Source organism: Grammomys surdaster, unplaced genomic scaffold, assembly GCF_004785775.1.
Source record: "Grammomys surdaster isolate TR1022 unplaced genomic scaffold, NIH_TR_1.0 125985, whole genome shotgun sequence".
NCBI classification, from domain to species: Eukaryota; Metazoa; Chordata; class Mammalia; order Rodentia; family Muridae; genus Grammomys; species Grammomys surdaster.
In genome coordinates, this window is record NW_021620801.1 from 4,193,395 (window position 1) to 4,220,067 (window position 26,673).

At 38.0% G+C, this 26,673-nt stretch overlaps 1 protein-coding gene across 1 annotated transcript in view; it reads left to right on the forward strand.

The window, feature by feature from the left end:
• The window catches only part of Rb1 (RB transcriptional corepressor 1), a 136,368-nt gene that overhangs the window by 4,811 nt on the left and 104,884 nt on the right, over positions 1-26,673 (forward strand). Inside the window, exon 3 of the mRNA XM_028754220.1 lies at positions 25,118-25,233. Coding sequence (XP_028610053.1) covers positions 25,118-25,233 — 116 coding nt within the window. The remainder of the gene's footprint in view (positions 1-25,117; positions 25,234-26,673) is intronic.

The window sequence follows — 26,673 nt, forward strand, 5'->3', positions numbered from 1 at the left end:
TAAATAATATTTAAAATTTGAGGTTCTTTATAAGTTTTAGATATTAATACCATCTGATGTATCACACTCAGCCCTATATTATTTTTAATTACAATCTATCTATCTATCTATCTATCTATCTATCTATCCATCCATCTGTCGTGTGTGCATACATGCCCTCATGAACAGTGCATGTGTCATGGTCAGAGTACATCTTTCAGGAGTCAGTTCTTCTGCCATATGAGTTCTAGAATTGAACACAGGTTATCAGGCTTAACAAGTGCCTTTAACCAATGAAGAATGTCATTAGCCTGGTATTGGGCAAAAGATACAGATTGAGTTATTCATCTCCTGCAGGTATATGCCAGTTACCTCAACATTATTTGAAGAAGCTTTTTCCCCCAGTGTCAACAACTAGGTGGCTATAAATGTATAGGTTTAATTTTGAATTCTCTTTGTTGGTCTGTGTACTTGTATGCCAATATCATATGGTTTTTGTTACTATGGTTTTACAATATACTTTGAAATCTGATAACTTGCTTAGGATTGCTTTTGTTATTGAGGATATTTTGTCATCTCATACTCTAGTTTCATTTCTATTGTGATAGAATATCCTGACAAAAAAACAACTTAGGAGAGAGAAGTTTATTTTAAGTCACAATTTCAGATTATAGTCTATCATAATAGGGAAGTCAAAGAGGCAGAAACTTAAAACAGGTAGTCCCATCCCATCTACAGTAAACAGCAGAGAGAGAGAGAAATGCATGCATGCCCAGTACTCATAACATTTTCTCTACTCCTACTTATATAGTTCAGAGGCAAAAACCCTAGAATGGTGCTACCTACTTTCAGGCTGGGACTTCCCATCTCAATTAAAAGATTGGGTGGGTCTTCCTCCAGTAATTAAAGCAGTCAAGGCAATTTGCCACAGCTATGTCCACAGACCAGTCAGATCTATATAACTCCTGAAGACTCCCTTCTAGTAATGCTACACTGTGTCAAGTTGGCAATTCAAACTAACATTACCAACTGACATCATCCTAGTTCTGTAAAGAATGTCACTAGAAATAGGGCTGGCATTGTAATGATTCTGTAGGTATTTTTGGTAATATAACTATTTTCACAGTATTAATTCTGCCAATCCAAGAGCATAAGACTATTTTGTTTTGTTTTGATTTTCTAGTATCTTCATCTTCTTTAAGGGTTTTAAAGCTTTTATTGTAGAGGTCTTTTACTACTTTGGTTATGTTGATTCTTAGGCATTTTATTTTTTGAAGCTAATATCTTTTTGTCTTGTTTATTTGTTTGTTTGAAACAAGGTCTTACTATGTAATTCTAAATGACCTAGAACTCATTATGTAGACCAAGTAGCCTTGAATCAGAGATTCTGCCTCTGCTTCTTAAGTGCTGGGATTAATGGTGTGTACCACAATGCTCTTGAAGCTGTTAGGAATGGGATCTTTTCCTACTGATTTATTTTTTTGGCAAGTTAGTTATAGGTATGTATAAAGGTACTTATTTTTGTCCGTTGACTTTATATTTTGCTGTGTCAAAAGTATTTATCACATCAAAGAGTTTTCTACTGGAGTCTTTAAGATACAGGATTGGACCTTTGGCAAATAGAGATACTTTCTTCCTCTTCTATTTGTATCACTTTTATTTCTCTTGTTTTGCTGCTCTAGCTAGGACTTCAAGCATTATATTGGATAGGAGCAGTAAGAGTGGGTACCTTTGCCTCATCCCGTATTTTAGAGGAAATACTTTCAGTTATTCCCCAGTTAGAACAATGTTTACATAGGTTTGTTATATATAGCTTTTATTGTGTTGAGATCTTTCTTTCTTCCTTTCTTACTTTTTTTTAAAGGTTTATTTATTTATTTATGTATATGAGTACATTGCAGCTGTTTTCAGACACACCAGAAGAGGGCATTGGATCCCATTACGGATGGTTGTGAGCCACCATGTGGTTGCTGGGAATTGAACTTAGAACCTCTGGAAGAACACTCAGTGTTCTTAACGGTTGAGCCATTTCTCCAGCCAGAGTGCAAACCAAAAGACATCCTCCAGTGTGTCTTTCTTAGGTGCCTCTACCCTTCCTCCTTTTTTTCTCTCTTCATTGTTTTTGTTTTGAGACTAAGTTTCCCACAGGCCTAGAGTTCATTCAGTAAGTAGGCTGAGCCTAGATGGCCAGTGAGCCCCAGGGATCTGCCTGCCTCTTTAATACTGGGATTACAAATATACGCCACATGCTTGGCCTCATTCATTCATTCATTCATTCATCCATTCATCTGTTCTTTCTGTTTTTTATATTCACTCTGAAGATCTTACTCAGGTATCAGGAACTTCAGCCTTTCTTCAGAACTTTATCAAGAAGGGATGGTGAACACTGTCAAAAACTTTTCCTGCTTATATTAAGATAGTCATGATTTTTGTCTTTAAGCGTATGTGTGGGTTGTATTAAATATCAGTTTTCGTATGTTGAATTACTTTTGTGTCCCTGGGATAAAACCAGTTTGGTCATGGGTTGATGAATTTCTTTGTGTCCTATGGATTTGATTTGCAAAAATTGTATTGAGAATGTTTTTTTTATTGTTGTTTTGAGAATTTTTTCAGGGAATTTTGTGTATGGTTTTCTTTTTGTTGTCTTATCCTTATCTGGGCTTGATAGTAGAGTAATCCTGGTTTAGTAGATTGAGTTTGATAGTGCCTGCTCCCTTCTGTTAAAAGGGACAGTTGGCACAGGGTTGTTGATAGGTCTTTTTTAACGGTTTGGAAGACTGGTAGTGAATCCGTCTGGCTGTGACTTCTCCTTGTGGAGACTTTTTATACTGCCTTAATCTCACTGCCTTCTAGGGTCTATTTTTCTTACTTATATCGTTTTTATTTAATTTTGGTAGCTTATGTAGCTCTAGGAATTTATCCACGTCTTCTAGATTTTCTAGGAGTTTGAGGGAGGAATGGAAGTATTTGAAGCTGTTTCCTTTCTGGATTTCCTCAGAGCCTGTTATAATCTCCTTTACATCTTTATTTTTAATTTGATTCTTCTTTTTATTAGCTTGTCTAGGAGTTTTTGAGTCTTATTTCTTTCCTTTGTTTTCTTTTCTTTTCTTTTCTTTCTGAGATAGGGTCTCATAAAGCTCAAGCTGACTTTGAACTCATTATGTAATAACCAAGGGTGACCTTGAATTTCTGAGCAGACTCTGAGTGAATTACAGGGTGTGGCCCCAAGCTCAGAGGTTTATCCAGTGCTGGGATGGAGTTTGGGGCCTCATGCATGCTTTATCATGAGAATTTTCTAGGTTATTAAATTACATAAATACATAAACTTTATTTGGTAATAGAGTTTCTAGTGGTAATATAACAACCACAGGAGTTTTAAAAAATTAATTGTTGGGTATGTAGTTTTTTCCCCAACTAACTTGTTTATGCTGATATATCCTCACAAAAATAATTTCTGTATAAGCAAGTTATTGCTAATTGTAAATTATTAAATTAATGACTCTCTGATATCTTTCTTTGAATAAATTCTCACAAGCTAATCTACTGAGTCAAAATCTACAAACTTTTAAGATTACTCAATACTTTATTTCTTTTTATTTGATTATTAAAGAGAAAGTGTCTTTAGTTGGGAATTTAGATGTTTTTAAAAGTAGTATGTTTAAAGTCTCCAGATCTTTGAATGATCTTTGTTTAGCAGTGAAACAAATAGAGGCAGGCATGGTAGCATATGGAGTTGGTTCAGCATTTAAGAGTAACTAACTACTGTTCTTATTGAGAATCTCCACCTATGTCAAGTGGCTCACAACCACCTTTAACTCCAGATCCAGAGAATTAAAGTTCATTGGCAGCTGCAGTCATGTATATACCCCTAAACAGACATGCCTGCATGCTGGAGAGATGGCTCAGCAGTTAAGAACACCAGCTTTTGTTCCAGAGAACCTGGGTTCAATCCTTAGCACCCACATGGTGGCTCACAACCTTCTATAACTCTAGTTCTAGGCGATCTTATGTCCTCCTCTGGTCTCTGTGGGCACCAGAGATGCATTGGTGCACAGATATGCATGCAAGCAAAACACTTATACACATAAACTAAAAATAAATAGCAAAATAATAATAATAATAATGTCTTCAAAAATTAAAATTGATGCAAATAGTAATGTCCCTGGAAACTCCAGGGACAAGACCCCTTCTTTCTTAGAAGTCTGGATGAATCACTTCTATAAACTTGACTGCAAGCTGTAGAACTTACCTGATAGAGAATTATGTAGAAAATGTGAAGATCAAGGTTAATAACATTAACCTCAACAATATAATTTGTCAATATACATGACCAATAGTCAACAAACTTTACTTAGAAACTACAGTTTACTTAGAACTATACTTTGTGGAGTGAGGCTAGGGAGATAGTTCAGTGGATCAGAGTGCTTGCTGCACAAGCATGAGGATCTGAATTTCTAAATTTGAATTCCCAATACACAACTTAAGGAAATCTAGGTGTGGCCATTTGCACCTGTAACCTCAACAGCGTGTGTGTGTGTGTGTGTGTGTGTGTGTGTGTGTGTGTGTGTGTGTAAATGGGAGGATCATTGACTGCCAGGCAGCTCCAGGCTTAGTGAGAGACCCTGTCTCCAGGGAATGAGGTAATGATAGAGCAGGACACCTGATTTCTTTTTTTCTGATCTCTGCATGTGGTTACTTGCACATTGAAAACACATTGAAAAAAATTAATGAAAATGAAAGGTCAGTGAAATGGGTCAGCTGGTAAAAGTGCTGCAGAAGCCTGATGACCTGAATTACTTCCTGAGGACCCATATAAACATGGAAAGAAAGACCTGTCTTCACAGTGTTGTTTTCTGGCCTTCTTACATGCACTGCGACATGTACACATCCCCATACACACATGGTATGCATCCACACATACATACACACTCTAAGTTTTTTTAAGTTACACTATAGCTGTCTTCAGACACACCAGAAGAGGGCATCGGATCCCATTACAGATGGTTGTGAGCCACCATGTGGTTGTTAGGAATTGAACTCAGGACCTCTGGAAGAGCAGTCAGTGCTTTTAACTGCTGAGCCATCTCTCCAGGCCCTTTTTTTTTTTTTTAAGTTAAACAAGAAAATTCCTTTGCTTATACAAACCAGGTACTTGGGTTGTAAGACAAGCTATTATTCCTTTAAAAAAAAAAAAAACTGGTTTATATGGATGACATGGGTAGGAGTAAGGGTGGCCGTGCAAAGGACAACTTAGAAGAGTTCTTTCTCCCCCCTTCTACCACATGGGCCTTCTCTTTTACTCTCCTAGCCAACTTTCTGATTTCTCATTAAGCATATATAATAAATAAGTAGCTTTCTGAGTATATGTAAAATCTAGGATCCACAAATGAGGGAAAATATAAGATGTTTATATTTCTGAGTCTGACTTAATTTTCTTAATCTGATGACTCAGTTTCCAGCAAACAACATGATTTTGTTAACTAAAACTCTGCTGTGTATGTATACTATTTCTTCATCCATTTATCTGTTGACAGACACATAGGCTGATAACATACTGTGGCCGCTGTGACCAGTGCTCCAGTAAACATGGGTGTGCAAAGGTATCTGTAGTATACTGACGTTGATATATACCTTTGGGTATATATCTAGGAGTGGAATAGCTGGGTATGTCATACAGTAAGGCTGGCTGGACCAGTTCACATTCCCATCAGCCATGTATTAAAGTCTGTTAGGAGCAGAAACCATTTTGGGCTGTAGAATTAAATATATACAAGCAAATGTGACTGCTTTCTTGCCTTACCCCTTTCTCTTCCCAGCTTTGTTCCTACATTTCCTTATTAATGTAAAATATTACTTCCTAGTGAAGATCATGATAGGAATTAGAATATATGAATTCATTCCTGGTTGTGTGGGGAGGAAGACAACAGAGGACTTTGTGTTACTTTTAGGACTTGATACATTTTGGAAGGTGTGGAAAACTATTCTTTTGTCCTGCTGTAATCCAACAGACCCTTTCTTACAATATGTGAGTGTTTAATGTTGAGGGTTGGCCTAAGAATAATGGAATTTGTTCAGAGAAGCAAATGCAAAGACAGAATGAACCTGTTTGCAAAGCAGCTGTTGTGGTCCCAGTTGTCTGTTCTCTGAAACAAGAGGAATGTAGTGACTTGGGGGAACCTTTTTTGGCATTGAAAGTGGATGGTGTTTATTGAGAGAGGATGGGTTAAGAAGTCTGAAATAAACCATGTGGTGACTCCACACTCTTGAACAAACTACCTAAAATCTCTAGTTCTTGCTTTTCTCATTCATAAAATGGGCTATCATTAATTTCCAGATCTTGGAATCATTGTAAATATTAAATAAGTTAACACATATCAAATATATTCAAAGTAATTTGCTGAGTCAAAGTCCACATATTTTTTGTCCTAAAACAAAACAAAACAAAAACACCAAAAACCAAAATTCTATCTTCTCCTCAAAGGCTGCCTTGTGGGCATGACACAGCCAATCATGATCTCGACAGTGGCAGCAGCTGGCATCAATGTGCCTGCACAGGACTGGGCTTGTCAGCAGTCCATCATAGATCAGTGAGAGGCCCATTTGACCTTATCCCTCCCTGCTGAAATACGAGCTACTGATGGATTTTGGGGGAAGGGCAGACATTGTCTTCAGTTGTATACCCCTGATGACTTCACCATGCTCCAGTGAATGGTAGCAAACTCATGTTGCACTGGCATCCCTTACTAAACTCTGGGTTACAAAACAAAACAGAAAGGCTTGAGTGTGAGAAAGGGACTGGCCAGGAGGGAGTGTATCCTGGAGGTGGGAGGGAAATGAGGAGGCAAGGGTGAGAGTCGTCAGAATACACTGCGTACGTGTGTGAAATTGTTACAAGAACAAATTCAATCAAACATTCCATTTTATTTTGCACTTGATTAGTACTTAAAAGTTAAACCATGGCTCAGTGGATAAATTATTTGCTATACAGGTATGAGAATTCAGTTGTTTCCTTTACACCTACCTACCTGATTACTGACACAGCTGCAATACTTGTTTGTAATCCCAAAGCTGAGAGACGGAAACAGATGAATCCTGTGGTCTTGGTAGTCAGCCAGCCTAACCTAAATGGCCAGCTCCAGGCTCAGTGGGAGAACTTGTCTCAGAAGAATAAGGTAGAGATCGATAGAGGGAGATATCTGGTGTCCATCTCTGGCCTTCAGACATGCATACAAATGTGGATGAGCACACATACACTCATGCAAGGACCACACACGTAGTTAAAAAGAGATAAAGCACCTTCAGTTCGGGTTTAGATTGATGTGTTCGAGAGTTCAATATTTATGGCAGCTATAGACTTACATAATATGTTTCTTAAATTTTGACTTGAAAGTCAGAATTATTCCTTAATTTATACTGCTGATGGATTTTTAATTCAGTGGACATGAAAATAGTGTTACTTGGTACATCTCTATTAGAGTACTTGGGTGGCCAAGTACATTTTCAGTTAAGCAGAAATATTTTTAAAAGATTTTCTATTCTCATCTGTAGGTCTTAGGATTTTAACAGCAGACTTCAACTATTCAATGAACCATGCTTTAAGCATGCATGCTGTCATCCAGGCTTTGTTCCATTTGCTAATATGCCACAATGGGTGTCTCATAAAGGAAAGGCTGAGAGTCTGATAGTTGTTTGGTCCATGAGGCTACACGTTTCAACTGGTTCAGTCAACTTTGGGATGTGGAAGTAGGCTCTAATACCATCAAAGAAATGCCTTGGCAACAGGATAGATGAGCTTGCCAGGATGAATGAGGGCAAGTGGGCAAACCCCGAAACTTACTGTTCCATGTCCTTTTATGTGGCCTGCCACTAGAAAGTGTGACCCAGGTTTAGGTTGGGTCCTCTCATCTTAAATGATCCAATCAAGAAAATCCCTCAGAGCCGGGTGGTGGTGGCACACACCTTTAATCCCAGCACTTGGGAGCAGAGGCAGGCAGATTTCTGAGTTCAAGGGCAGCCTGGTCTACAGAGTGAGTTCCAGGACAGCCAGGGCTATACAGAGAAACCCTGTCTCGAAAAACAAAAACAAAAACAAATCCCTCAGATGTGGCCCGCTGTTTGTGGTTTCGTTGTTGTTATATTTTATTTTTCCAATAAAGGGTTTCTCTGTATAGCTCTGGCTATCCTGGAACTTGGTCTGTAGACTAGACTGGCCTTGAACTCACAGTGATCTGCCTGCCTCTGCTTCCCAAGTGCTGGGATTAAAGGCATGCGCCACCACACACAGCTTTAGTTTTAGTAGATTCAGGATGTAGTCAGGTCAACAACTAAGATTATCCATCACACACTTCTTAAGTTTAATAATTTTAGTTTGGGAGTTAGAATAAGAGATATATGCCTTTTTTTCAGTTGAACAAAACTAGTATATGGTTATTAATTAGCCTAGTTTCAATTTCATGTCTCACAGAATAGGGACTCATAAGGAGATTAAGAGAGATGAGAGAACAGTATGTTGAATTTTATAAGACATATATATTTATTATGTCCATTGTTTTATATGGGTATAACTCAATGGCTCCCCCAAATAGTCATACTCATATATTAAAGGTCAGACTGTAGATAACCATAAGGTATAATAATAGTGAAAATAATGCCAAGTAGTATGAGAATTATTAAAATGTGATCAAAACATGAAACTGGATATAAAAGCATACACTTGTAATCCCAGCATTCAGGCTGAGGCAGGAGAGTCACAAGTCTAAGGTCAGCTTGGGCTTTTCCTTAGTTACTCTTCTATTGCTGTGATAAGACACTGTGACCAAGGCAACTTAAACAAGAAAAAGTCTATTGGGGGCTTGTAGTTTCAAAATGTTAAAAGTCCACGACCATCATGGTGGGGACTATGGCAGTAGGCAGACAGACATGACACTGGAGCATGTAGAGAGCTCACATCTTAAGACACAAGTACAAAACAAAGACAACACACCAGGAGGGTAAGAGTCATTTTAAACCTCAAAGCCTGCCCCAAGTGACACACTTTGTTCCAACAAAGCCACACCTCCTGACCCTTCCCAAGTAGTTCTAACTGTGAACAAAGTATTCAAGTATATGAACCTGTGGGTCCCAATCCTATTCAGACTTCATAGTGAAACCTGTCACAAACAAGAAAACCAAACCAATCAAAATGAATCATGAAGCGAGCACATTCTCTTTGAACAGTGGTGCCAGTAGGCTTGCTGTAGAGAGGGTTGCCGCAGTTCCAAAAATCTCTATAGGTATGCCTGTAGAAATTTATTTTGGCTCATGGTTCTAGAGAGATGAAGTCTGAAATCCTCTGTGTTGAAAAAAGCAGGGGAAACCAGAGCAGGCAGAAGAGAAACCTTGAGGTGTAGCTTCACTTTCTAAGGACTCACTCCTGTGCTGAGACATACCCATCAGAGTAAGAACTGATTCCCATGGAATTTATCCCTTTAGTGCCTTAGCCACTTCTTAACATTGTAACCCCCAGTGCTGCCACGCTGGCCATGAGATTTGAAGAAGCGTTTCAGACAGCATAAAGGACATTCAAGCCAGAGCAGCTTCCCTGTGCTCCAGCTCCGTTTAACCATTTCTTGAAGAGCAACTGTTCTCTTGTTTCTTACGGCTTTGTTCTGCTGTTGCAGTCACTTCTCAGCAAGTTAATTTGAGCATCTGTATGACTCACACTTAAGATTCCTATCTTTTAGGGGTCAGAGTCCTTCTATGCCTAGTCTCTTGTGTCTTAAGTAATTTAATTATTTCTCAACTTTTTAATTTTATGCTAAACAGTAGTTCTGATCCTTATTTTTTGTGCCTTATCCTTGTTAAAATTCCTTTTAAAGTAGTTTATTTGTTAGTTGATGACTTTACATTAGCCCATACATATTACTTCTAAGTCCATGGTTTACATGAGGGATTATTCTTGATGTTAAGTGGTATATTGATTTTGACAAATGTTGAATGGTATGTGTCTGTGATTGTAGTAATATAGAATACTTTCATTGCTCTACAAATTCTCCTTGCTTGTTCATCCTGAATTTGCCTATTTTCTTTCAACCTGTAGTAATCACTTTTTTTTTTAAACATGGCTTTGCGTTTTCTAGGATGTAATATAGTAGCTAAACAGTATACAACCTTTCAGTTGGGCTCTCTCACATAATAATATTCATTTAAGCTTATTCTACATCTTTTAATGACTTGGTGGCTCATTTCTTTTTAGAATAATAATATTCTGTCATCTATTTGTGCCACAGTTTATCCATTCTACTTCCAAAGGGTATTTTGGTTTCTTCTACATGCTAGCAATTACGAGTAAAGCTGCTGTAAACATACATACCAATTTTTGTGTGTATGTGTTTATGCATGCATGTGCATAGGTGTGTGTACTCACATGTTCATATACAGGCCAAAGGTTAACCTTGGTATCATTCCTTAGGCTCTGTTTACCTTCTCTTTTGAGACTGGCCCAGAATTCACTTATTAGGGTAAGACTGGCCATCCAGGAAGCTCAGGCATCAATGTTTACACCTCCATGTTGGTTGGGATTTCAAGCATGTGGCATCATGCCTGGCTCCTTAATGTGGGTTCTGGAAATCAAACTCAGGTTCTCATGCTTGCATAGCAAGCTACTTCAGTTGCTGAGCCATCTTCGAAGCTCTCAGACATTTGTCTCAAGACAAGATCTTGATAAGTTGCCTAGGCTGGCTTCACACTTACTGTGCAGCCTAAGCTGGTCTTAACTCCTGATTCTCTGGTCCCAGTCTTCTGACTGCCAGGGGTTATAGCTTGTGCTACCATATCAAGCTTGTGCAGAGTGCAGATTGTGTGTGTACGTGTGTGTGTGTCTATAAGAGAAAGAAAGAGATAGAGAGACAGAGGCAGAGAGAGACGCTCAGTTCCTTGTAATAAAGACTGTGCTGGCTAGTTTTTATTTCACCTTGACCCAAGCTAGAGTTATTTTGAAAGATAGAATCTTGAGAAAATGTTGCTACCAGATTAATCTGTAGGAAAGTCTGTGGTATATTTTCTTGATTAATAATTGATGTGGGAGGGCCCAGCTCAAGGTGGACAGCACTACCATTTGGCTGGTGCTCCAGAGTGCTGTAATAGAACAGGCCGAAAAGAGCAAGACGTTTCCAAGGCTGCTTACCTCCACAGTTTCCTGCCCTGTTTTGGCTTCTGCCCTGATTTCCCTCAGCAGTGGAATGTGACCTGACAGTTGTAAGTTGAAAAAAACCCTTTTCTCCCCAAGTTGTTTAAGGTCATGGTGTTTATTATAACCGTAGGATTTCCAACTAAGACAAATACCAAGGACTAGTTGCTGTATCATGTGGTAAGAATATGTTTAGCTTTGTAAGAAACTGACAAACTGATTTTCTTTTTTTTTTGTTGTTGGTTTTTTTTTGTTTGTTTTGTTTTTTTGTTTTTCAAGACAGGGTTTCTCTATGTAGCCCAGGCTGTCCTGGAACTCACTCTGTAGACCAGGCTGGCCTCGAACTCAGAAATCCGCCTGCCTCTGCCTCCCAAGTGCTAGGATTAAAGACGTGCGCCACCACCGCCCGGCCAAACTGATTTTCAAATGGCTTAATCATTTTACATTTCTAAGCCTGTTAGTCAATTACTGGACATTATTGCCAGCATTTTGTGTTGTCAGTGTTATGCATTTTCTTTTTCCATTCTAATAAATGTGAAGTAATTTCTTGTTTGAACATCCTAATAGCATATATGTTAAGTGATTTATTTACCATTTGTATAGCCTTTTTGATATGATGCTTATTCAGATCTTTCTCCTATTTTAATAGTTATTTGTTTTATTATTGAAATTAAAGCATTCTTTGCATTTTTTTGGATAACAGTTCTTTTATCAGCTATGTTGTTTACAAATATTTACCCCAAGTTTGTGGCTTATGTTTTTATTCTCTTGACAGCGAATTTACAGGACCAAAGTTTGTAATTTCAGTGTTGAACCAAAGAACAACTATCTCTCTCTCTCTCTCTCTCTCTCTCTCTCTCTCTCTCTCTCTCTCTCGTGTGTGTGTGTTTGTGTGTTTTATTGGAGATTGAACCCAAAGTTCTGTGCACTCTGGGAAACCACTCCACTAGCACTGTGCTGGATCTCTAGCCTTGTTACTTTACATTTTCCTTCTCATGTTCTGACCCATTTTTAATTAATTTTGTGTGGTATGGAAGGGTTGAGTCTATAACATCTTTTTCTTTTTGTGTGAAGATGTGTAATTGCTTTGCTAGCACTGTTTGCTGGAAAGGTATCTTTCCATAGTATTGTGTTTTACTCCTTTATCAAAGACTATTATACTAGGTTGCAGTTGTGTATCTCCATTTCTGGTCTCTCTATTCTCTACTGTCTCTTTATGTCTCAGCTCTCTTTTATTACTGTGAAGAGATACAATGACCATGGCAACTCTTAAAACATTTAATTGGGGGTTAGTTACAGTTTCAGAAGTTTAGTCTGTTACATCATGGTGGAGAGTATGGTAGCATGTGGGCAGACATAGTGCTGGAGAAGTAATGGAGAGTTCTGTATCAAACACACAGGCAAAAGAGATAGAAATAGAGACAGAGACAGAGACAGATAGACAGACAGAGACAGATACTGGGCCTGGCTTGAGCTTCTGAAACCTCAAGGCCACACTTACTAACCTTCTCAAGTAGTACTATTCCCAGATGACTAAACATTTAAATATAGGAGTCTATGGGAGGCATTCTTTTTTTTAAAGATTTATTTATTATTTTATGTATATGAGTACACTGTAGCTGTCTTCAGACACACCAGAAGAGGGCATGGATCCCATTGCAGATGGTTGTGAGCCACCATGTGGTTGCTGAGAATTGAACTGAGGACCTCTGGAAGAGCAGTCGGCGCTCTTAACCACTGAGCCATCTCTCCAGCCCCATGTTGGGGGGCATTCTTATTCAAACTACCACATTCTATTCCCTAGGACCCATAGGCTTGTAGCTATATCATAATGCAAAATAAAAAAAATGCATTCGGTCCAACTTCAAAACAGTATTATCACTGTTTAAAAGTCCAGAGTTCAAAGTCTTTTCTGAGACTCAAGGAAAATTTTGTAACCTCTGTAAAATCAAAATAAAAAATCATATCTCATACTTTCAACATACAGTGGCACAGAATATGCATTACCATTACAAAAGGGAAGAAAGCGAGGGTAGTAAGAAAATACTGGACCAAAGGAACAAAAAACATGGGCAGTCTCCAAGTTCTGTATCTGCACATCTGATGTCAAAGTGCTCTACATCTCCAACAACTTTCAGGTTTGTTGACTGCAACATGCTTCTTTCACTTGGACTGATTACATGCCCTGTATCTAGGTCTCCTAGGCAGGTGTCCCACAACTTGGCATTTTCAACATCTTGGGAGTTCTAGTGTAATCCAGTCTTTACCTTCACAACTTCAAGCAATTGCCTCTCTATGCTTCCATACAGGGACACTCACTCCTGGTACACACCTAGCCTCAGTGGCTTTCCTTAGCTGCTGAGGGAGATTCCACCACCCCTTTCTTGTACTCTTGACTCGGAAGTCAGAACCACATGGCTGGAGCTGTCAAGTTCTGCTGCTTCTGGGCTTGGAACATAGCCCCTCATTTAGTTACATCTGTATTCCCTTCTGTTGTTGATGAATTCCTTCACTTCTTAAGCTTTTTCTTTTAATTCCTTTTCACAGTTTGAAAGCTTAGCTGGTTGGTCTCTTTCCCTGATGTTAACGTTTTCATTATTCCATTTATCATCAGGCTATTCTTTAAACTTTTTTATCTCCTTGAGCACTGGACTTGGCTCTAACATTTCATTTCCTGATGATTCCCTTTTCTCCTCAAGCTATAAATTTTCTATTTTTTTCTTGCTCAGCTTGATCTTTTTCATTATAAATCTGCATAAGAGTGATCATGAATGACCAAGTGACAGGGTCAGTACTAAGCTATCTTGAAATTACTGCCAACATCATTAACCCAGTTTAGCATCAGGCAGCTTTTTTGAATAATGAAAGCAGTCACAGTCTTCTTCAAAATTATGGAAGAATGGTCTCTAGGTCACTTACTAATATTATTTCCCTTTGAAACATCTTGAACTGGGTCCCTACAGTCCTTAGCACCACTGTCTTCCAAGCTCTTAATTGGATGGCTCATTAAGCCCTGCTTAATGCATTCAATTACTTTTCTAGTCCCCAATCCTGAAGTCTTCTATACTGCTCCAACAATCAGCATGGTCAGGTCTGTCACAGCAATACCCCACTCATGGTACCAACTTCTGTTTTAGTCACTCTTCTATTGCTCTTAAGACACACTATGACTATGGCAGCTCCCACCTCCACACACTTCCTCCAACAAGGGCACACCTGGTAGTCTTTCTCAAGTAATGCCACTCCCTGATGACTAAGTTTCAAATAGAGAAGCCTAGTGGGGGCATTCTTTTTCTTCTTCCCAAATGTGCTTGGTGTGTTCCCTGCATATATATGAGGGGCCAGGTGGCCTAGAACTGGAGTTGGAAACAGTTGTGAACTGCCATGTGGGTGCTGGGAATCGAACCTGTGTCCTCAGGAAGAGCATCCAGTGCTCTTAACCTCCAAGCCAGATCTTCAGCCCCTTATTTGCCCGTTCTTATTTAAACTACCACACTCTCCATTTTTCCTTTTCCAGTGCCCTGTATCTTTACTGTTGAACCTTGTCATAAGTCTTAGGTGCTAATTCTATTTTAGTTTAGTTGTCCTTCAGTATCGTGTGGGCTAGTTTGGGTCTAATGCCTTTCCTTATGTGATAGTCAGCTTTCTGCCACTGAGATAAAATGTATGAGAAGATCATCTAAAAGGTGGAAATGTCTATTTTGGTTTATAATTTCAGAGGCTTCAGTCTTTGATAACTTGCTCCATCACTTCCAGCTGAGCCAAGACCAAACATGGCTCAGAGTGTTCAGTAGAGCACAACTGCACTTCTTATGCTGACTAAGAAATAGAGAAAGTGAAAGAAAAGGGCCAGGGGCAAGAACTATACCCTTGAGTGGAGTGCCTTCAATGACGGTTTCTGTCAGCTAGATGCAGCTCCAGCAGTTTCCACCGCTTCTTGATGGACCATTCAGTTATGAGCCCATTGATGGATTATCTCTGTTATCTGCCTCTGAACATTGCTACATTGAGGACCAAGTCTTGAACATTTTGGGGACATTTCAATCCAAACTATAATGCCTTGTTAATTTTAGAATCATTTTATTGAATTTATAGGTCTTCTTGATTATTTAGGTCTTTTATTTTTTAATTAGAGTTTTATGGTTTCCCTCAGGTTGATTTTGTATAGACTTTATTAGCTTTATGTGTAACTATTCCATTTTAGATGCTCATGTAATTATATATTTTTCTCCCTCCCTCCCTCCCTCCCTCCCTCCCTTCCTTCCTTTCTTTTTGGTTTTTTTGAGACAGGGTTTCTCTGTGTAGCCCTGGCTGTCCTGGAACTCACTCTGTAGACCAGGCTGTCCTCGAACTCAGAAATCCGCCTGCCTCTGCCTCCCAAGTGCTGGGATTAAAGGCGTGCACCACCACTACCCAGCCTTTTTTTTTTTTTTTTTTTTTAAGACAGGGTTTCACTATGTATTTCTGACTGGCCTGGAGCTCACTGTGTAGGCCAGGGTGGATGCAAACTCACAAAAATCAAGAATTAAAGGCATGTGCACCTCATCCTGCTTAATTTTGTTCTTAAAAAATTGCTATTTGTTGGGATATATCAAAGCGATTGGGTTTTGTGCCCTAACCTCGTCTTCTGTATCCTTGTTTTAACATTTAGTCTACTAAACTCACAGTCTACTAGAACTCATAGTCTGTTGAGTCTTTGGGATTTCTGTAGAAATGATTGAATAATTTTAAACAAAGGCATTTTTGTTTCTTCTCAGTCCAAACAACTTTTATTTTTTCTTTTTGTTTTATTGCATTATTCTGGAATTCTGAATGATGTCAGTGTGTGGTAAAGGATAAGACTGATACCGTGTTTCTACTTTCTCATCAATAAGTATGATATTAGCTATAGATTTTCTGTGAAGATTCTTTTCTCTCCTTTTTATTGAAAATAGATTTTTTTCCCCTTCAAATAATATATCCTGATTAAGGTTTCCCCTCCCTCTCTCCTCCCAGTTCCTCTCCACCTCCCTTCCTATCTGGACCCACCCCTTTCCTTTCTCATGAAAAAAACAAACAGGCTTCTAAGGGATAATAACAAAATAAAACAAAAACTAGAACATCAGAATTGGACAAAACAAACAAACAGAAGGAAAAGAGTACAAGAGAAGGCATGAGAACTCCATAAAAAACACTAAACTGGGAGCCATAGTACACACACACACACACACATATACACACAGACACACATATACACACACACACACATACACACACACGCGCGCGCGCACGTGTGCGCGCGAGGTAAAACAAGAGAAAAATATAAATGAAATAAAATAATAAGATTTAAAAGAAAAGAAATAGAAAAGCCCTGGCATGATGTTATGAGACAAGGAACCTCCAGTGACTACTGAGTCCTTTTCTGTTGGCACTTACTGCTGGGCATGCAGCCTACCTTTGAGAGTAGTTTGTGTCCCCCAGTGAGAGTCCCTTAGAGGAAACTACATTTACATTTGCAAGTAGATATCAGTCGCATATTGCTTCTGGGTTAGGGATAGGGACATGTATTCTCTGTTCCTTTCAGCTCTAGGGCACATAGCCTGAGCAGGCACAAGAATCAGAGACCCACTCGTTCATTCACTCAGGAATTCAATAAAAATACTGAAGAGGAAACTATAAAATATACACAGAGGGCCTGGTGTGGAGTTTGTGCATGCTGCCTTACTCTGTGAGTTCATATGAACTTTGATCGTGTTGATTTAGAAGGTACTGTTTTCATCTGGCTCATACACTTTTTCTGCCTCCTCTTCTGTGGGGTCCCATGATCCCTGAGGGGAGAGATTGATGGGAACTTCCATTTAGGACATTCCCTTGGAGTGTTCCAAGGTCCTTTACTTTCTGCATCATGTCTGGCTGTCGGTCTTTGTATTTTTTCTCATCTGCTGTAAGAGAAAAATTCTCTGAAAATGGCTGAGCAGGGCACTGATCTATAAGTATAGCAGAATGTCATTAGTAGTTTTGTTTCATTGCTATACTCTTTTAGTAGAATAGTAATATTTGGTTTTACCCTTGGTGCCAGGGCTATCTAATCTCAGGTTCAGTCATCCAAGCAATGTTGGACATAGGTTCCATCTTGTGGAGTGGGCTTTCAGTCAGATCAGATATTGGTGGTTACTTCCACAAACATTGTGCCACTATTGCCTTAGCAGATCTTGCATGTAGGACACCATTGTAGATCAAACCGTTTGAAGCTGAGTGGGTGTTTACATCTCTCTTTTGGTTGTGTGCAGAGTACCTTTCTGTACCAAAGATAATAGAATGTAGGGATGAAGGCATTATGTAGGCACCAACTCAACTTTGCCATGTTCAGTGAGTTGTGTGGGTTTTATCTTCAGCAATGGGGCCTTGCTGTCAGTTTGTGGAGACAAGCCTATAGTCTTGGCAACAGTCTGGGTTGTTTGGGGGTTCCTATAGGACTCCTTTGGCCAACAGCTCAATTAGATGTAACCCAGTCTTAGCACTGAAAGTTTCATTTGGTGACAGGAGATGTCTAGTTGGGGCTCTGTCTCCTCCATTTCTTGGTGATTTTATTTAAATCTCTTTTGTATATGTATGTATTTTAGGGAGCTTCTACTGTATTAGGCTTCTATACTATCTCTCAAATAGCCTTTAATTTTGGTTGTTTCTCTCCATATTCCTTCCTTCATCCCCTTCTACATTTGATCCTCTTGGTCCTTCCCCCTATAACTATCATCTTTCCCTTTCCTAGGGAGGTCTATCCATGTCCCCTTAATCCCTTACTCTGTACCCAACCTCTGTAGTTCTATGGATTGTAGCTTGGTCATTATTGACTTAACAGCTGGTATTCTGTGGATAGTCTTTATTAAGTTGAGGAAGTACCTCTTTTTTTTTCTTTTTAATAATTTATTTTTTTCAAATCGTAATTTTTACTCATTCACACAGGGGTTATAAACACAAAAAGGCAGGACGTGGGGAAGGGGATGACACTGGAGTGTGAGTGTTCAGGGGGAATACAGATATCTTTCAGAACAGGGTATCGGCTGGGTGAAGGTTCAGGGGACAGGTCACTATGACTCTACCTACGATTCACTTGTCCTTATCTAAGTTGGTATTATCTGCCAAGGCTACCTATTTACAAGGTCTATGACTACTCAGGCTGGTAAATTTCTACAAAAGCTGCCTGTTTACAATAGCTTATAGCCATCTGTTTCAATGTTTTTCCACAGAGACCCAAGACTTGGTGTTAGTATACATGTATGACAGGACTATTGCTGATTTTAGACCTATGGCTGATTTTAGGCCTTCAGTGTATAAGCAGGGCTGCTCCTGATATCTCCTCCCTTCTCTAAGTATAGAAGGGCTGTGGCGATTCTAATCTTTCGAAGGCGGGGATAGAGGCCTGACCTCCAGTAATTGAAGGGGACTTTGTAATGTCGAGGAAGTGCCTCTTAATTTTGCTAGATATATTTTTTAAAATCATTAGTGAATGTTAGGAGCTAAATTCTAGGCCAGTTATGTTCCCTGTATAGAAAATGAGGCCTTTGAATTATTTGGTTGATACAATTAATTTGTTATTAGAATGTGGATGGGATCCGAAGAAACCAGGGTAGAATCAACAGACTTTTTCTTGGGTGATTCTGTTGCTACTTGCTTTTCTGATCATGTTAAGGAAAAATAAAAAAGAAAATCTGAAAGCTACTATATTCCATATTAAGGCATAGATGTTACTACAGCTTTAAAATATATGCATTTAGTGTCATTTTAGTGCTCGATAGTGTACTAGACTCTGGAGAGTATAACAGAAATTAGAATTTTCTGTCTTCAAGATACTTATAAATTTGTTGAGATAGATGTAAAAATGAGCATGCAAGTCAGACACAGTCCAAGGAAGAGCTGTAACATTGAGATCTGCGTCCAATCTTTAAGGAAGGAATCTTGGTTGTTCATCTTTTGGGCATAGGGTCAGGTAACCTGAACTTGCCAGGTCCATGTTTTCCTTGTAGTAGAATTAACTCCACATTCAAATCTATTATGTAACTAGATGGTTAATTCATCTGGTTTTTACCCCATCATGTCTTATTAAAACCGATTGGCGGGTTGGAGAGATGGCACAGTGGTTAAGAGCACTGGCTGCTCTTCCAGAAGAGCATGAATCAGTTCCCAGCACCCACATGGCAGCTCATAACTGTCTATAACTCCTGTCCCAGGGGATCCAATGCCCTCACACAGACATCCTTACAGTCAAAATACCAATATACATAAACTAAGATTAAGATAAATACATTTAAAAACACAAAAACAAAAACTGCCGTTGGCTGAGTGTGGTGGTGCACACCTTTGATCCCAGAATTCAGGAGGCAGAGACAGGCCAATTTCTTGAGTTGGAAGTCGGTCTGCTCTACAGAGCAAGTTCTAGGATGGCCAGGGCTACACAGAAAAATCCTGTCTCAAAAAACAAACAAACAAACAAACAAACAAACAAACAAAACCTGTGGTTGAGTCAAGCAGGTTAGCCTTTACCTTCCTTTGTGACTGCCACTCTTGCATCTTCTGTACATATCCAAGAGCATCTTTAATACTGACTGCTACCAGGTCAGGCTGTACAAGTAGGATGGGGTTTCCTGACATATTAATGTCCTGTTTCTATTGTTCATATATAAAGCCTAGATGAAGAAAAAATCCAAGCATAGAAAGAAGTAGCTCTTCTGTTTCAAGACTTTCTGTTGCACACCTAATGTTTAATGCAGCCTTGCTATTTTTGACTGGAAGAGTACATATTTCCAGTTGCTAGTATTTTATTTTCATTACATCTTACTTACTGTGTGTGTGAAGGGGCACATGTGGGATAACATGAATGTGGAGGTCAGAGGACAACTTCCACACTCATGTTGTGGCACACATGAGTTCTGGATATAAACGTCAGACTGTCAGCTTTGGATGACAGCCTTTTCCTGCTGCCAATCTCGTAAGACTTTTTTACCTTGGAAAATTACAGTTTAGATTCATGTTCAGCTAGCTTCAGTTGTTAAGTTTTTCAGACTGCAGTTTTGTTTTCAAGATACTTACTGTCACCACTTGGTGGAGCTCTTTCATAAGTGAGAACATTGTCAAAAAGCAAGCTCAAATAAATTGTCACTAATTTGGGGTTGACTTTAGAGTGGTTCAGAGGAACACTAAATCACATAATAGATAGTTATGTAAAGTGATGACTGTATATTTTGATTTAAATTGTTAATTGAAGTTTTGCTATTTTCATAATTTTATAATATTTCTAATTTTTCTATCCTGTTTTTCATAAATCTAGCACTTTTTACTGTTGCATCTTCTATGTTGCAGTTGATTTTAATAAAGACTATGTATCTTGAATTAATGAAGAAAATTAAAACTGATTATGATTCTAGTAGCTGTAGAGATAAGAACTCACTTTAGAGATATTGTATTCCTTTCCTTACTATTTTGTTTGTTTTTACAAAATCGGAATCAAGAAATACAAACAATTTTGTAGTTTTTCTTCTTCCACCTAAATATTGGACTTTGGGCATTTTCCATGTGCTTGTACTATTCTTTAAAAATGCCTTAGGATCTTGTGTGATCCCATAATTCACCCATAGCATTGTTTAGCTATTCTGTTTTACGATATTGAGGTGATTGCCACTGTTTGGGGATGTGTAAGTATCTATTAGAACATCTGTTACAAGGATCTTGACCCAGCTCCCCAGTTATTTTTACTGGGTGAATTCTTTAGCTGTATAACCAAATATCTCAAAATACCCCCCCTTTTTTTTTTTAGTTTCGCAAAGTGTTTATCTATTTCCTCCACAAGTTTTATCTTTTGTGTGTGATTGTGTTCACTGAGAAATAGTTACTTTTGTTTTAATAATTTTTAAGTGCTGTTCTGGGTCCCCTTCAATAATTTTTAAGCTTTTTAAAAATGACGTATACTTGTGTGTATGTGCACAGGAGTGCAGGTGCTCATGCAAGCTGGAGGTCAGAGGTGCCAGTCAGATCAACAGTTGTGAGCCACCTGATGAGGTGCCAGGAACCGATTTTGAATTCTCTGACAAAGTAATGTACACTTTGGACTCTGATCTATCCTTCCAGCCTTCCTTTTATAATTTTTAAGAAAAAAAAATTTTATTTACAAGTTCTTTATAAAAAGATTTATGAAATTACAGCAAAACAAATAAACAAAAACAAGCCTGTTTTCGATTTAGTTGTAAATTGGATTGGAAATAAATCCTGGAGCTTCCCAGAGTCACTGTGCTACAAAATAGCATGAGACAGGGACTCTCTGTTTGAAGATGATGGCAGGGCTTGTGGAGTGGGCTGGGTTCTTACTAAAAGAAGGGTAGCAATGGGTTGGAGTTAAACACAGAGAGACAGAAAAGAGCACAAGGATGTTAGAGGACTTTAAAAGCTAAGAAAAATGGGCTCACAGTGATAGCGCGAAGGAAAAAAATGTAGATAGCGTGACTCTTCAGTCATAGAATTAAAATAGAAATTAAAACTATGAGTTAAAAGTATAGCATTTCCAGGGAAGTTGATAGAAAAGTCTTGACTCATACTCATTTAAAAATGTCCAGAACTTTTAAAGCTATAGTAATCGAGATATTGTAGTGTTGGTGAAAAGACAAGTGGTATGTAGACCAGTGTGGTAGAGTAGAGAAGCTGGAAAGAGACCACATGTGTTGTCAGTTCATTTTCTAGAGAGGTGCAACAGTAAATCGGTAGAGCAAGGCTATTCTTTTCAATAAATGAAGCTGGAGCAACTGGATATCTAGTTGTCAAACTTCATTTACGGGGTTTGAGAGACGGCTCAGTGGGTAAAGGTGCTTGTGGCCAAGCTTGACAACTGGAGTTGGATTCCTGGAACCTACATGGTAAAAGGAGAGGCCAGCTTCTGCCAAGTTGTACTCAAACCTTTACCAGCAGGATGTACATTGCCAATAAATATGAATTAAAAGAATTAATTTTTTGTCTCATAGTACTTAGAAAAATTAGTTGACATGAACCCTAGACAAATAATTCTAGAGCAGGACATATAAGAAATCATTGTGAAACTGTGTTAGAGATAAGTTTTATAGATATCATCACTAAAAAATGAGTCGTAAAATAAAAAAAAAACATATTAAGTTAAAGTTTAAACACTTCTATTCTTTGAAATACACCTTTGAGAAAATGAAAGGTTGGGATGAGTCAGTGGATAAAATGCTTACTATGTGTACATGAAGACCCAAGTTCAGATTAGCCATACTCAAGCAAGAAACTCTAATCCCCATGCTGGGAGAGGGCAGCAGCAGAGACAGGCCAACTGTGGGGCTCCATGACTAGCCAGTCTAGCTGAAGCTGCAAGCTTAGGTTCAGTAAGAGATCCTGTGCAAAAAGGTGAGTGGAGAGCACTTGAGTAATATAGGTCAAAGTAGCTTCTAACTTACACACACACACACAAACACACACAGAGGGAGGGGGAGGGAGGGAGGAAGGGAGGAAAGGGGCAGAGAGGGAGGGAGAGAGGGAAGGAGAGAGAGAGGGAGAGAGAGAGAGAGAGAGAGAGAGAGAGAGAGAGAGAGAGAGAGAGAGAGAGAGAGAGAGAGAGAGAGAATATGCAAAAAGCAGACAGGGTATAGTTCGGTTGTAGGACTTTATTCTAATACAATTTGAGGCTTTTAGGGAAGGAGATGTAGTTCAGTGTTATAGTTTATTTGCCTAGTATGTGTGAGGCACCTGGGTTTCAACTTCCAGCATAACATAAAACCCTTTTTCTGGTGTTTAAAAATGTTAAACAATATAGTAAATTTTGTCATCTTTAGTTACTTAGAGTGTGAGAGTTTTCTTAGAAAAGACTGTAGTAGTTATAGGCAGGACAGTTATGTATAGTGAGGACAGTTATGTTCAACAGGGGTCTGTGGTTAGGGGCAAAGAAGCAAACAGGAAATGTGGTAAGTACACTTAAAAATTCCAAAAGTTAAGAAACATTGGCAACAAGGAGGACACCAATCGATATATGACATGGAAGGGAAAAGCTCACAGGACCTGAATCCTACATCAAATCTACAGGCAACTAAGGAATGCTAAGGCAGGCCAAGTAGTCTCTCCAGGGAAGAACAGACCAATTGGTTATCCAGTACCACAGAGTCATGTCTTAATAATGCACTTACAAGTAAAGTACAAAATGAGGAGGTATGTATTTAGGAACACATGTAGACATACAAATACACATTTGCAGCAACAGTTAATGAAAAAGAGACCATGAATTTGAAAGAGCAGGGATGAGGGTACATGGAATGGGTTGGAAGGAGAAGGGGGAATGATGTAATTATACTATAATCTCAAAAAGTTAAAAACTTAGGCAAAAGTTGATGTTTTTTATTTTCTGAGACTATATAATGGTTATTGTAATGCTGAATCACTATACATATATGTATACATATACACACATATCAAGCTGTATCACTTTAAGTATGTAGTTCAAAAAGTTGATGGAGATATATTCCCATATAATGACCACCAGCAAGGATTAAAGCTTTCCGACCACACCAGAAGGTTCTCTTACCATCTTCGTAGTCATTCCCCAGCACATCACCTGATGATTTGGGTGCTGCTTACCTAGTTTCTGACATTCAATATGTGTTTTTACCTCCTCTGGAACTGTGTGGACAGAATCTGTGCTACTATTTTGTGTCTAGCTTTTTCTTTTTTTGGTGACTTTTTCTCAGTGTAATAATTTTTACTTGTCTGTGTTGCTACATTTACTAGGGCCTTTTCTTTTTTGTTAGACAGCATCAGCTGCATAATTCTATTACAGTTTGTTTATAAAATTACCAGTTTGATTATTTCTATTTAGTTCTGTTTCTATATTTGGTTGATTTCTAGTTTGGGATTATGTTCATTAGTAGTGTTTTAATTTCTTCTGGGCATAAGTATTGGGAATAGAATTTCTAAGTGATATAGAAAGTGTATATTTAAATATATAAAAACCATCCAAACTTGTTTTTCAAAATGATCATAGCCATTTTACCACTTACCATTGACGTTCAGTTGTCTTACTACACTTCTTCCTGACTAATCATCAGTATTGTCATTTGTTTTAATTTAAACTATTTTGGATGTATAGTTACATTTTAAAGTGTTTATATTAGAAGGAAAAGTTTATAGTTGGACAATGGTGAATTGTTTATTATCCACAATCATTTGATAATCTAGATGCTCTCATTCCCCACTTGGTACATGAGATGTACACAAATGTGTAAAGTGTCTTACATCTGTTCCTTCAGCAAACAGTTCTACCTTCTTATTAGACCATAGATAATCTGACACTTCATTCCATCTTAATATGATCCAGATATTACCTACAAAACAGAGAGAGTGTGCCATATATTGTTGGGGAGGAGCATACTGAAAAATAGTCTACCTACAGTGTTACTCATTGCTCATCAGTTACTAAATGTGTGCTTGACTGTGGTCAAGGGTTTCAACATAGTTTCATTTAAGCCTGATAAAGTAAGGTGTGCATGTAATCCATTGGACAAGTGGGTTAGTTGAGAAACTGCACAGGGCCAGAAAATTCTTGACTGAAAAAAGGGAAATAGAAATGGATGGGTTAGAGCAAAAGATATGGTACACTCTGAGAAGGAGGTCAGCTTTTGTTTTCCTGGAAAAAACTTTAAAATTCTAGAATCTTTTAATGTGGCTTCAATGATATTGGACTACTAAGAAAACAAACTTTCAAATAACTAACTTACTCAAAGTTTCCAAAGGAAATAGTAATTTAACTTTTTGAACCTCCTCATAATTTTTCCTTATAATAAAAATTGAGTGTTTTTTATATTAATATAAAATTAAATATTTTCAAGTATATGAATTTAAAATTATACTTTTATATTTAATGAGAAAATCATATGTAATTCAATTTCAACATGGTATCCAGTGTACAGATGATTTAATAAAATACTTGAACCTTTTTATTCCTAGGAAGGATATATTCAAAAGAAGAAGGAACTCTGGGGCATCTGCATCTTTATTGCAGCAGTTGACCTAGATGAGATGCCATTCACTTTTACTGAGCTACAGAAAAGCATAGAAACCAGGTAAAAGCTCTGATGGAAAAGTCCTGAAATTAAAAAGGGCTTCTAACGTTTTAATACACATTAAGATGTTGGTGGAAATGCTAAAATTAAATTTAATATAAGGGATTTGGGACCAATAATGAATTTTAATTCTCTGCTGGGGTTAGTTAAAGCTTACTTAATTGGGGGGGCAGGTTAAGAATTTATTATTTTTTATTTTATGTTTCACCTACAGGTAAGTCCACCATGTGCAGTGCCTTCAAGCCCTTGGAACTGGAGTTAGAGGTACTGTGAGTCATCCTGTGGGTGTTAGGAACCTAACCCTGGTCCTTGGTGTTCATAGGCACCAGCACATACCTATACAAAGACACACACATGTACACATAACACAAATACACAGATACACAGAGATTGAGAAGTAAAAAACTAAAAATCTTTTAAAATGTAAGGAGGCTGTTTTAAATTTAGGTAAGATTTATTTAAGTTAAAGACTTTAGCATAGTAGATGTTTTAATTGCATAATTACATAAAAGCTGCCATAAATTCAGTATTGATTGACACTTGACCCAGGCATTTCTTAACATTTTTTTTAAGCTTTAAACATATATTAATTTGTTCTCTAGTAATTTGTAGATTTTCACTTAAACAAACTCACAGGACTTATGTTATTTCCTTTGTAACATATTTACAAAATACAGCAGTAAATAATTTTACCAGATTGGTAAATAGATGTATATCTTCAGTGAGTTAATCTGTAATTCAGTGTAATTAATGTTTTAGTTAAACTAAGTAGATTAAATACATTATACATTATACATTATACATTTTATAGCACTTTTTTTTACTATCTTTAAATAAAATGAAAACAAAGGCTTTGTATATAAACAAAGCATATAAATAGCATACAGGCTTCACAATAGTCAATGGCTCTAACACCACAGGCACTGATTCCCCATCCCTTCTCTTAAATTACCCCTAGAAAAAGACAACTTTGTTACAAGAATTTAGTGTCCATGGGGTGCAGTCCTCTCAAGACAGGTATTGGTGTACTCTTTGTAAGCATGTGCACTACTCTAAGTGATTTCTGTGTGTCTGAATCCTACAAATGTACATGATAAACTCTTTTTCTTCCTTTTCTCCCACCCTCTCTCTCTTTTTTTTGAAATAAATAAATAAATAAATAAATAAATAAATAAATAAATAAATGTAAACCAAAGGCCCCATGAGAGAATGACAGTTCATTCTTTGACCAAAGTCCTCATGTTTAACTTAACTTTAGCATTTCTCACTAACTTCCTAAGCTGTACTGATGGAAGTTCAAAGCCGTTTCCAGTCAGCATCTTGATCTCTGCTGTCTTCTGCCATTCCTGCATCCTTCTTTGCTTTCCACATAGCTTATCAACACTGCTTTACCCTCTTGGCATGAACACTTTTTAATATTCTCTGTCACATGTTTTTTAC